Genomic DNA, 14224 nt, shown 5'->3' on the forward strand with positions numbered 1-14224 from the left:
TATACTCCTTTAATTAAAAAAAATAAAATATTTTTAATTAAATTTTATCTCTAATAAAATAGATAATTGTCTTTAAATTAACAATATTTTTTTATATTTACTCTTATTTAAAAAGGTGTTTCATTTTAAAATAAATATAAAATAATTTATTTATTAGGAGCATTTTAAAAGAAACACATTAACTATATCTTAAAATATTAAAAATATCATTTAAAAATGTTTTAATTTTTAAACCCATGGAGTATATAATACTCCTTGGATTATACGTTAAATGGTTTTTGAGAACTCAATATTGACGAGTCTTGTAAGTAACCTACAAATATTCATCCAATAAGTCTCTCAATTATAATCATTATATTTTATTAATACTTTAAAATTATTAATATATATATATATATATATATTTCCTTTAAAGATTCAAAGCAATCAACACAACCAAAAACACTCCTTACTTATGTTGTTGCCTCCAAAATGTTGAAATTTGATATTTTTTAAGTATTATATAGTAAATTCTTTCCTTTGCATAAAAAAGAATATATAATAAAATTTTTGACGGTCATTCAATTAAATCAAATTTTTATTATCATGTTACTTGAGACATTAATTGAATGAGGCACTTAAATCATTCATAGGATTCAAATCTGTCCTATAATTTTTTATACCGGTCCGGAGTTGTACCTTTCGCCGCTTGTTTTTGGGGGATAAAGTGATGTTCAACTAAAAAAAACAAAGAATGGGAAGGCGTGGAACGAGCGTTGCATTGTGCATTATATTTGTCAGAAATTCAGAAACGATGCGTTGTTCTGATGCATGCAACTTGCCAATTTATGACAATTCTTCGGCAATAGGTTGTAACAAAACGGGCCCATGAACGACCTGCCCCAGCTGACCCCCGAACATTCTTAATCTAATATATAAAAAAATTTCATTACAAAAAAGTCAGACATGCCACGCAGCTCCGTTTATCACATAAAATTTAATAAATTAAGTCATATTAATTATAACTTACAAGACACTGTTTCTTATTAATTTCATATACAAGTCTGTTGTTTTAGACAGGAGCTTTTTTCACCGCGCCTTTTATAATCTGAAAATTGGACTAGTCCTATCACAAGAACACAGATTTGACATTTGTCATATCTTTAATGTGAAAAATTTGTGGATTCATACTTGAAAAGAGATTATTGTGATGTCCAAGTACAAATAATGGATCCAAATCTACCCACGGTTGGATATACTAACAGTATACTTTCTCAACTAGAGAGAATATATAGGAGCAAAACAATTTATAACAGCATTATTTATCGTACATCAGCAACAATATTTACTTATATTTTAATTTTTATTCATTTTTTGACTTTTTATTTTTGACATGATAGATATTTTATCATTTAAGCAGACTAGAGTAATAAAAAACAAATAGTATTAATGTCTCTATAACACATCCATTCTAATAAATTACATTTTTTAATTATATAATTATATATATAATTTTGTGATTTAATAAAAATTGGTGTCTAAGTTGATTGGTTATGGCTGTGAATTGGGAGAGAATAAATAATATGCCTTCACTTAAGTGTCTTTATGTGAAAAGCTAGGAAAAGGAGCAAACAAATTGGATAAATGGGCTGAGAACGATGAAATATGGACACCAGGCCCAATAAATTACCACGGGTTGCGGATCATCTAAAAGAAACTCATGACTATTACCAAAAAAAAAAAACAAAAGAAAAAAGAAACTCATGACCCTCGGGAAGAAAATTGACGATGAGGCACGTTGCCTCAGTTCCAAACCAGTCGCGGATGATGACCAGTTTAAATCTCTATCGTCTGCTAATGAAGCCCTTATACGAGACCTTGAGCTCTCTATCCGAGACCGGTCACGAACGAAGGCCAGCGCAAATCGTCACCAATCGTTGTCGAGGGACGAAGGATGTGATCACCCACTCACGGAGGAGTGCCAGGATGGGAGGTGAAGTGCATGGCTTCACCCACGCATGGACGTGAGGAAAAGCACGCGGCAGATGCTGATTTAAAAATTTAACCAAGGATCTGGTTATTTAAAATATAAGAGGACGTATTTTCGAAAGGTGACCTGATTAAGGGTTGTGAAAATATGCTAATAATCTCTTGTTAGCAATATGACGACTGAAGACGGGGTCTGGGAGCTCTACCATAGTGACCTAGGAGTTGAACTTCTCTCCCTTTTCTATTTTCATATGATGTCATTGTGTGATTTGGGATTTCTTGTGATTATGATAATTTGTAGTTTCTGAGTTCCCAGTCAAGACCGGGAGTAGTCTTGCTGGAATGAACTTGCTCTTTATCCACTTTATTATGATTCTTGCTAAACCTTGTTGAATATTTCATCAGTTTTATTACATCCTTTTCTTTTGTTCACATTCGTAATTTTTTGGCTGGCCAGCTTGCTTTCAGTTTGCGGGGCTTGCTTGATATACTGAAGGTGAATAGTATGTCAGCGACAGCAGTGTAAAATTTATTTTGAGTCGTGGTAAAGGACATTATCTTTAAGAGTAATTTCAACACAATCATCGGAGGTCTCCAAGGTTAAGCAGAACTCTCCTGTAAAATTGAACAAGATGACAGAACATTAAAAATAATTTAAAGAAAAAATTAAACTCAAAATACAAGACACGAGAGGAAAAGAAGTGCTGAGAACTCAATGCTTCACATCAATCTCATGCACACACTTTGCTATATATATGTAGCCACGCATTGAACAAAATCATTTGAAGCACTGTTGCTAAAAAAATAAATCACCATCACTTCACAATAAAATATCTTTCCACCTGCATCATTATTAAGCAAATAAATTATCATTATTCCATTATTTTATTCCACCGTTTTGACACAATAAATATCATTGATGAATGGCATTTCTGGATGGTGGAGGAGAAAACTTCATTTAGCTATTAAAATATTAAAAAGGGATAAAGCCACTTTTTGAAAATTCAGCGAAAGCAAATCAGTTTCAACCAATTGAGAAATATAAGATACAATTAATGTCCACGGTTTGTAATTCAAATTTAAATATTGCAAATGGAAAAATAAGGATTTTCGGTAAAGATCCTCTATAATAAATGTTTTTAATTTTTATCAAAAGTAATTTCACACCAAAAAAAAATGCTAAGACATATCCTCTCATGGACAATAGATAATTTATCTTTTAACACACTTACACAATAATTATAACACAGTGAACCTAGACCAAAGGGAATGGACATAAAGTAACTGAATTGTGAATAATCTAGGTGTTTAACATAACTATAATAGCCTCACAATGGGCTTATTAGAGGCTTTAGGATTAAGCAGAAGCTGGTTAAACTCTGACTGGATATAATTTAATTTACTGAAAGGTAATTAAGATAATTTAATAATGAATATCATTGCAATTGAACGTGAATTAAATTTGGACAGTGGTATGTGAATTCTGATTTATGACACTTTTTGACTAATTGGATAATCCCATTTATTGTCACTTCTTGCTCCTATTAGTTTCATATTTTTAATTAATTCAAATAACTTTTCTTGATAATTGTTTGCTCTTGAAACAACATAGATCATTGCTTTTCTTTAGATTCGATATCTAAAATGCTCCAAGATTTTATTATTTCAATCTCGCATACTTGCTGGAGCAATCATTGTACTAATTTTCAAAATATAAGAATAAAGTAGAATTTTAATCTCCTACTAATTATTTATTAAGTCAATGTATTATAGATCGCATCCGCACACTGATAATATGCAAAGAAAATAAATTTGTGTTTTGAAACACATATTTTATTTATTTATTTTTGTATCAAAACACATATTTTGTTGTTGCAAAGAATCTGATGGCCGCTTCCGTATCGTCCGGTTCAAAATACAAGGCGCCCACAGATCATGGGACATGGTTTTGTGCGGTAACGTGAAAAAACCGTGAGTCAAGAAGAGGGTGGATCGCTTTTTTTTATAAGATTTTAAAAAAAAAACATATTTTTAAATCCTTATATTTTATTTGAATTTTGTTATAAATTTTTATATTTTTTAATATTCTACATTTTTATATTTTTATTTTGCAGAAATTTAAAGTTATGCTTTTCCTTTAAAAAAATCATCACTTTCAAAGAATTTTATATCTTTTCCGCTGACAATGAAAAATGAATACGTTTTAAAAAAATCAATAATAGAAAAATCCATCTTTCACGTAGAATAACATTGTCAATAATTTAAAACAATGAGAGATTCCGACAATCCTATTTATAAGAAACAATAACCTGTTGTTTGGAATATTTATTACAAATTTCTTTTCCTACCTCCATTAAAAACGTGTATCTATTAATGAAATCAATTATTAAAAGTTAATGTGTCAAAGATGGTAGTGGTTTGAATCCCCTCAATGTCATCACAGAGCTTGATTTCTAGAGATGTACTATACAGAGAATATCGATCGTTGGAGATAAACAACTTTTTAAATAGCATTTAAATTTATTTAGAAATTAATTTTATGACAGCTGGTTGTGTGGATATCTTCAAAGACCCCAAAAAGAAAAAACAGTTAATTATTAAATGAGGTTATTTCAGGAAAGAATTATTAAATGAGTATTTATTGAATATAACTACTTTAAATGCATTTTTTTATTGTTGAAAATTGCTTATTTGTCTTTCGTAGAAAAGACATGAGAGGGCATGCTTTATTTCTTTTTGACGGCTATTTCATAGTCAACCAATCATTCATTTGATCCAATGTATTGTCCGTGTTTTTTTTTTTCTTTTTTTTTTTAAATAAAAATCCAAAGTAGCGGTGTTCCGTAGAACTCCCTGGGTGGCGGATGGCTGCATGCATTGAGACGTTATGCAACTGTTGGTGATTAAGAAGTGTACAATTTGTTATCATGTAACTTTGCAAAATCATGTCTCAATATGCTCCCATCATTTTTATATATATAAAAAAAATCATATCACTCAATTTAAAAAAAATTAATTAACTATAATAATTATATTTAAAAATAAAAAATTAAATTAAAATATTCTATATTAATCAATATAAACATGTATTAATTATTTTTTATTAATATAAATTATGATAGATGATTTAGAAAAAGTAAAATAAATACTTATTAAAATGTATCATTTTTTATATAAAAAAATAAAAAATAATAGTTTTTCTTACAAATAAAAATAGAATAATAAAAAATAATAATTTAGATTTTCAATCATCACCCAGCCCTTTCAAAATTTTCCATTCAAGAATTTTTTTTATCTTCAATATATATAAATTCAGTGATCGGTAAAGTGTAAGGAATAGAAAGTTATGGGTTCAACAAAAATAGGGCTATGAAGTTCTGATCAACCGTTGATTGAATGGGAAATTCCGTTTAAAACAAAGCTCGTGAAATATTGCCACTCAAGGCCAAGTCTCTTTGTTACATGGGGAGACCGGTGGTATGTGGAGGGTGTGACCTGAGGAGAGATCTGAGAGTTTATTCTTCTTGAATCTTGATACATTTAAAAAAAAAAACTCATGAAATATTATATTATAGTTTTAAAAAAGATGAGAATGAAATAGAATAAAAACATAAAGGAAACAAATAAAAAGATCAAAACGTGGATTAGGGATATATCAGCCATGTATATGAAAGGTGTGATAATTTAGTTTATGAAATTAAGAATAATAATTTATGAAATTTGTAAAAAGTATGATTATTTTTACATTTATAGTATGTAATGTTGAGTTTTATCATGCTTATCATGATATGTGAGTAATTTAGCTTACTTTTCTGTTTTTAAATTTATTTTATTCCCATCATTTTTAATAATCAAATGGAACCTATATTTATTATATTTAAATTTTTTTACCTTGCCAAATATGAAATCATCAGATTAAAAACTTTTATCACTTGTTTGGCTTCTCTTGCAAGTTGCAAGCAGGCTTTTCCAGATTCGAAGACAGGTTTATTCTAACATTACTGTGGTCCAAACCATGTTTTAACTAACAGTAACGATAATAGTGACAACAACAACAACAACAACAAGCCTTTATCCCATTAGGTGGGGTCGGCTACATGGATTGCAAGACGCCATTGTGCTCTATCATTTATTAAGCTTTAGTAACGATAATAGTGAGTTCTGATTAAAAAAATACTACAATAATGAGTTCTAAAACTACAAGTCATGGACTCCAAAAGCAAAATCATAAGATTTCCAACTTGTCAACCTGCCCTATTTTATTTTATTTTTGGGTAGGAAAGATTAATGAATGCAGGAATATTGTACTTTTTCATGGGACGGAGAATAAATATTACAGCTGCGTTGAGTACAGCACTTAGACGGTCGAAGGATATATGTGTGTATGTATATGCGGACAGTGGAATGTGCCACTTCAAATGAATTGTGAAACCTAGGTTAAAAAAAAAATGATGAAAACACACCAATGATATGACAAATAAAACTGTTCAAAGAGCTGTCCCATGGCCCTAATTGGAAAAATTATAGTTAAAACCTCAACCTGGTTGTCTCAACCTAGACGCGTAGAAGAAATATATTTTAACATGTTGGGTTATTTAAATGTAAGTGAGTTTGAGCTAATATAAAAAAATCTAGCATCAAATAAAGTTAAACTGATAACTAATATATAATTAAAAAAAATCTATAAGCTTGATTTTTTAAATTTTAAGTTGAGATAAACTCTGAATATTTATAATAGTATTTTATTTTCATAAAATATTATGAAAAAGTAATGTAAACTATTAGATCAAGTTGATTTTTACCATTCATTAAAAAGGTGAGAGATTCATGAAAGTCTCACCCACCACCCATAACCAACAAATAATTAATAAAAAATACATTTTTTCATCTAAGTTCTTTGTTATCTTTTTTGTGTTCTAACTAGAGTTTGGCTAGTTTAGCCAAAATTAAGAAAGTCGGTACAATTTAAAAAAGAGAATCCAATATTATGACAGGTCACTTCCTATTCCTAACATAATCCTTATCATGCAGATAACGTTAAGAATGTATGTTGATGTATCAAATTCAAGTACGAGCCTCCAAATAATAACACCGCAATAAAAATTTCATGGAATCATTTAATAATAATTTTTTTTATATGAGATTAGCTATAATTTTTTTAAATTTGAAAAAATTACATCTATGTCTCATTTTAAAAAAAATTATCATTAAGAGGTTTTATAAAATTCATAAAATATTCATAAATTTTAAATTTTATACATTTATAACTTAACCAAGGGTCCATGTGTAGAAATTAAAACTTGTGAGTGTTTTGTGAATTTCATCAAGTTTTTTGATAATAGATTTTTTTATATGAGATTTGGATATAATTTTTTTAAATATTTAATAGGAGCGAAAACGATTAACTTATCGAAATTGAATGCTTAGTTAGTAGCAACGAAACAAGTCATAAGGGGACAGCTTGCCTAATGACGAGCGCATATTTTGATTTTGTGATGCGGGGGATTTGGATATCGACGGGAACTGGGATTGAAATGGAAATATAATAAAGGTGGACAATCCTGGGGGCAGCGCGGCACTGGGGAATCTCCCCAGTCGAGCAACTTTTCCAAGTCATGAAAACGTGAATGGACTTATGACTGAATTGAGGATCCACCAGCCAACTTTGTCTTTTCCTTCATTCCTTGGACCCTTTTCCTTATCGCCATTTATTTGTCCCCTTTCTTCCCCTTCACTGCTCTTCATTCATCAACTTGAGACATTGCTTTTTATTTGAAGGGCCCCCCTCCTAAAGCAAACTTGCATCCTTCACCGCTCGTTTCCTCCGTGAATTTCATCTTTCTTTTTTATTTTCTCGGTGAATATTATATTATAGAATCTCTGAGTACCAGGTGGCGCAAATTGGATAAGCTTTAAGATATTTTAGGTTACAGTGGATAAGGGCTGCCGTGTCAGCCTCAACAGTCAGCATCACATCTGATCAGATCTCCTTTCAGATAAGCTCCGATCATGACTTCCGATTTTTATATATAATTCGATAGATTGATGCGATCGGGAAAAGTAAAACGGGAATATTAAAAATTAATAAAAGATGAATATTAAAATTGATAATTATGTGAAAAAATAGTATTTGGAAGGCATGCAATAAAATTGTCTATATAATTATAAATTCATAGCTACAACATAAAAGTATAATTATATTTTTTATTTCTTGTGCATTGAAGATGATTTTAGTGTGTAAAAAATAAAAATAAATAACAATTTTTTTACATCAAATGTAAACAATTCATTATTTAAAATTTAAAAACTTGTTACTTCTCATATTAAAATATATAGAAAATTTATTGTTTTATGATGTATTATCATCACATTTTTCTATAATATTTCACCTGTACAAATTAAAATATAGATAATAATTTGTTAAAAGATGTTTTTTAAAAAGTTATCATATTCAATTGTTACAACAAAATATATTTTAATTCATTTCAAAATTTATTCCAACAAAATTTCCTTGTTATAATAAAATTTTATGAAAATATAAAGAATTAAAGATTCGGGTGGAGCACTTTACTCGCGGCTTTTACAATATATGAAGAATGAAGGTGAAGATTGTTCCCTTTTATTACACTGCTTTTTAAAGTTATTGCATTCAGATTAAAAATTAAAAATATAATAAATATATAAAACTATGGTCCTCTTCCTTTCTTGCGAAGGAATATTGCTTATCAATACTTCTTCGCTGTTTACCAAGTAGTTAATGTCATTCCTTGCGTTGAAAACACCAATTTATGACCATTGAATTATCCCATGGAAGGTGGTTCGATTCTCGGCTCATTCTACGCTGCTCGGAGATGTCTGCACCATCTTTCTTTGTTCCCCTTCATTCCTCCTAGCTCGCATGCACAATATGAAAGTTTCAGTTGTGATAAGTTTAATTACTAGCACTGACAAGTACTATTATAATGAGCTTGATCACACACACACACACACACACACACACACACACACACACACATTAGTATATTTTTCTGCGACGACTGTACGCTCCGTCTCATTGAGCTTAGGGACAGATCGATACACGAAGATGAGGCACGAAAGCCATGGATAAACAGCTTATAAAATTGGAACCCCAGGAGGCTCAGACCGAGTAAAACTGTATCAGAATCCGAGCTTAAAGACAAACACCGACTTTTTTCTCAGAAGAAGACGATTTATGTGACGCCAATATAGGCACCATGTGCCCAAAACTGAGACCACTCTCCTTTGTTTCGAGGAGTTGCTATCCTCCCACATATGCTTCATGATACAATGAACCCAAACAAATCCAACACCATTTTATCCGACAGATTTTCTTCTGAGATTATTAATTTCCCCACCACCGACATAATTCAAAAAAATTATTCATCTGCAAGAAAATACATTTCGTCACCGACAATTGACATGAACATATGGACATACAAAAGTTACACGGTAAATTGATTTCACATATTTGGCAGCAATAAGAAATCAATTGCACAGAGAAAATGTTCCAAAAAATCACGAAACCAAAAAATAAAAAAGAGTCTCTGCTCGACTTCCATCTCAGCTATACACAGGAAATTTTATGATAATGAATACAAATCTTTCCAGGTCAGAACACTCCAGAAAACTGCGCGTTGCTCCTCCCGAATGAGTTCTCCTTACAGAGCCTAGCGTACATTTTGGCTCTAAGTTCTCTTCCAGATTCGACCCTTTCCATGGCGGGTTCTTCTTGGCAGCTTTGATCCCACTTGTCCACGGTGCTAAGCCCAGATCTCGTTATTGTCCGAGTCGTAGTCGATGCGGGGCTAAAACACCCAGGTCGGAGATTCGAACCACGGGGCGAACCAAGCACCAAACCCGTATGGATCCCGTGAGGTGAACCGAACCCATCGCGCATGAAGAGAACACGAGTTGGAGGCGGCTTATCACTTTGAACATTACGCATGGAGCCGCTTACTTCAATCCCGCCGTGTCGGGGATTTCGGGGCGATGTGGGTGGGGACTCGGCTAATGAAGAGATCGGCGACGGTTGGAGTACAGATGTCGGCGATGAAACGAAGGAAGCGTGACAAATCGGCGATCCCTCCAATGATTCGCCCGACCCGTTAGCGAGGAACCGCAACTGTTCAGGAGTATGAGCGAAGAAGCACACCCGGCGGCGACAATTTGTTCCGTCCTTGCAGAACTGGGTCCTGTAGCGAGAGGGGTGGAGCCAGCATTCAAACACCCCATGAGAAAACTCGCACGAGTCACCTTTCTTGCAGTTACCTTTGCGAAACTCGGGACATGCGGTGCCGGAGTAGTGATATTTCCGAGGATCTCTCCGGCGAGCCTTCTCGCTGGGGTGGGCGTACGGACACTCCGTCCAGTCATGTGACCGGGAACGCGCGCATTTGCGGATCTTAAACTCGAAGATGCGGAACTGATCGCTGGAAAAAGCGTCAAAAGAAGCGTCAAAATCTTCGCAGAGCGAATCCAGATCAATGGGAGTGAGACCACTTTCATTGGAAAGGAAAGGGTGGAGGGCGGGCGAGGAATCGATGGAAGGTGGATAATCGCAGCCAGCGGTATTGCCATTTATGTTGGTAGCCAAACCATCGATGGGCAATGCTATGGTTGAACCATCGAGCGACTTCGAATGAGAAGTCTGAAAGTTCGGGGCCAAACAAGCTAGTTCTCCGATCACCATTTTTTGAGGGGCAATATTCCGAGCTGGGACTCTTTGGATGAAAGATTGCAGAAGGTAGGTGTCAGGAATATAAACTGCAGCGGGGGGAAGAAGACGTGAGCGGAGTTTGTTTAACCGAGGTTAAGTTCAACTGTGGTTTAAAAATATCTTATCCCCTCCCTAGCTTCTTCTTCCTTTTATTTCTTTGTTTTTAACTTTTTTCTTTTTTTAGTGGAGTCCCTAGACTGTTCTCCTAAATAGAGTTAACAAATAAATGTTAAATTAATAATTTAATATGTTGGCTGCTTATTTATTTATATTTTTTTTTGTTTTGTAGAAATACGCATTACATGAATTTATATATCGAGATGGGTTGTAAATATTAAATAACGTAGGAAATTTGTACATCATTCCCCCTGCTTTCTATTAGATCGTTGGGGGATTCTTTGTTTTAACTTCAAAATTACATGGTCAATGAATTTTCATTGCCTTTTTAAAGTTGTCCCCCATATGGGTTTACATAGGGGTTTCTGCTTTCTACATCTCATTTCCTGTCTTTATCTTTTTCCCGTAGATCTCTTCTGGAAATGATTTGGCTAGCCACTAATCTACTATCTTCAGTATTACGCATATAAATATAATTAGACACGTATAGAGTTTAGAGGGAGTAAGTTGTAATATTTATATCTTACAAATATTTATTTCTGTAGATTTGATTAATACTGGTACATTATCACTGGTAAACAAAGAAGATTGATATATTGAATAATGAAATGATATTTTTATTAATTAAAAAGAAACCTAAACTTTAAACAACACATTCATCCATATTGGTTGAGTTCAACAGGATTGGATTTTTCTTTTCCATAAGGGAGATGGTGAATGTAAATTTGGAAGAAGAGTGATAGAAGAGTTTGGTCGTGTAAATGCTCATATATCTATCTAATTTTGTGTTGTTAAAATGTGATTTTCTTATTTGAAATAGCATGATCTCTTGTAGAAAAGATGCACATGGACAGTAAACAAAATGATTACCTTGCTCTCTCTCTCTTTGAATTAATTTTATTTTAATGCTAATTGATGGGCTATGACAATATACCCTATGGGCTTATAGGGCACTTTTTTTTTATTAATTGTGTTTGAACTTTAATTGAATATAATTAATTATAAAAAAATTAATTAATATAATAAATTTTAATTATAATTAATTATGTTACAAGGCGATATATTTGAGTAATATTTTTTAAAATTAATTTTAATGAAATTCAAGATACTTGAATGACTTATTTAAAATCAAATTCAAATGCACAAATTATTACAAAAGACATTGTTTTTTAAAATGTAAATGTTGATAAAATTGTATATAATATTTTTAAGTTTGTTGAACTTTATTTAATAAATAAAATATGTTAATGTTAATTTCAACAACAACAATAATATAATTTTTGTGAATTTATTGGTAAACAATATATGCAAAATAAAATGTAGCTTAACCCATCAATAATAATATGAAAGCTGGAGAAAGGCATGAAACCAAAGTACTGAAAACCGAACCGGTCATTGAACCGGCCAAACTCAAGGGTCAGGAGTCATGGGTTCAACTGGGGGTCAAACCGGAGTCAGACCGATCATAATAAAATAATATAATTTAAATAAAAAATGTATTAATTCTCAATACATTCATACATATCCAAGTTTTAATATCTCATATAACATATAACAATAATTCTAACAATAATAAAGCATAACAACATTTTATATTTTTTAAAATAAGGTTAACTAAATGATAAAAAAATTTCAATGAGTTAAAATAATAGAAATAAAAATTTATTTTAAAATAAAAGTGATATATTTTAAAAATTATTTAATTAAATAATTCAAATTAAAAAATAATATAATATAATATGTATTTATACTTTTTGATTTCTTTTTGCTCCTTCTGTCCCCCATCTGACATAAGTATGATTTTTTTTACCCTATAACTCCTATTGACCTATCATTAATCATTATCATGTCAAAAATAAATATACATCTTGATTAATCATTATCAATTTTTTTTAATTTCAACCCGCCCAACCCTCCTGAACCAAGGGGTTGGGCGGGTTAATCCCGATTAACCCGGGTTAACTTAAATCACAATAAAAAGAAAAACCGGACCGGACACATAGCCGGGTCACCGATTCACCGATCAAACCGGCCGGTTCGGTCTGTTTTAAAAACAATGCATGAAACCCACCACCATCCAGGGATGCGACGTGGTGGTAGATTATAACACACACTCCCATCAGAATAAGTATATATTTTTTTAAAGAAAAAATAAACAACGGCAAAAGACAAGCAACCAAAGATGGGAGACAATCATATCAAAGTAGAGAGGTAATGGAGTCACTGATATGATCAGATTGAAGAAGAGAGATGACAAATTTGTTGATATGAGCACATGAGAGCAAATTAGAGGACGACATAGATGGTTGGAGGATGAGGGGGAGATGAGAGGGGATCTAAATCTCACAAGAGATGGGAGAGGTAAGTCGATCGCTAGGGTGACACGTTATTGTATCTCCGTCATTAAACAAATCTTCATAAATTGAAATTCATGAATTTTTATAAAACTATGCTATTTTTTTTAAATATATACTCATTTTGTTTAAAAAATATTTTTAAATTAAATTTCATTCATAATAAAATAGATATTTATCTTTAAACTAACATTATTTTTTTATTTTACTTTATTTAACAAAACATTTCACTTTAAAGTAAATATACCATTATTTATTTATTATGAGTACTAAAAAAATATAATAATTACATTTTAAAATATGAAAAATACTTTACAGCTTTTAACATGGGGAGTAAATTATTTTTAATTATATTCAATGACTTATAATTATCTTTAGCTTATTGCTATTTTTTATGTTTATCTTTATTTAATAGGTGTTCTATTTAAAAATGAAGGGTCAGGTTATTTATTTATTAAGGGTATTTCTGAAAAACCATTAATTACATATTGAAAAATGTAAAATGCATTATATTTTTAATATTTAACTTAAATATAAGATATTTTTTTAATCAACACACGTATTAATGTTATTATTTTATAAAACATGCATTTTTTTCTATTCTGAAATAATAAACTTTGTAAAATTTACGGATTTGAAGTCTTAGCTTTAGAGTTTTCCTTTCAAATTACTGTGTGCCGTGCAGAGACCTCTCTTTTAATTTGTCCTCGGAGTAGCAAGCTCACCCGCATGAATGTTTATTAATAAAATTTAACAATATTTAACCAAAATACCCCCCCCCTCTCTCTCTCACGCATTAAATTTCTTCATTTATAATGCTCCACTTAATTTTTGCAATCTACCTTTTGTTTAAAAAAAATTGCAATCTACCATACTCATAGGCTGTCAATAATGCACCCAGTATCGTACTCTAAAGCAATTTAATAAATTTAATAAAATTTAGAGTTTATTCAATTTTAGGCCTAAAAAAAATTGTGATTGGCACGTTATAGCGAGGTCTAAATGTTAAAAAAGCGGTTCAAGGTTGTGAAGCTGGCGGATTTAAGTA

The 14224-nt window shown here is 31.4% G+C and overlaps 1 protein-coding gene across 1 annotated transcript; it reads right to left on the reverse strand.

Annotated features, from left to right (window-relative positions):
• Positions 1 to 9352: 9352 nt before the first annotated feature.
• LOC129301946 (zinc finger CCCH domain-containing protein 23-like) lies at positions 9353 to 10770 on the reverse strand. The gene has a single exon (XM_054940575.1). It carries the CDS (start codon positions 10676 to 10678, stop codon positions 9599 to 9601), a length of 1080 nt encoding a protein of 359 aa, XP_054796550.1. The 5' UTR covers positions 10679 to 10770; the 3' UTR covers positions 9353 to 9598.
• Between the last annotated feature and the right edge of the window lie 3454 nt (positions 10771 to 14224).

Source organism: Prosopis cineraria, unplaced genomic scaffold, assembly GCF_029017545.1.
Source record: "Prosopis cineraria cultivar Desert tree isolate PC_DT_omini unplaced genomic scaffold, ASM2901754v1 PC2, whole genome shotgun sequence".
NCBI lineage: Eukaryota > Viridiplantae > Streptophyta > Magnoliopsida > Fabales > Fabaceae > Prosopis > Prosopis cineraria.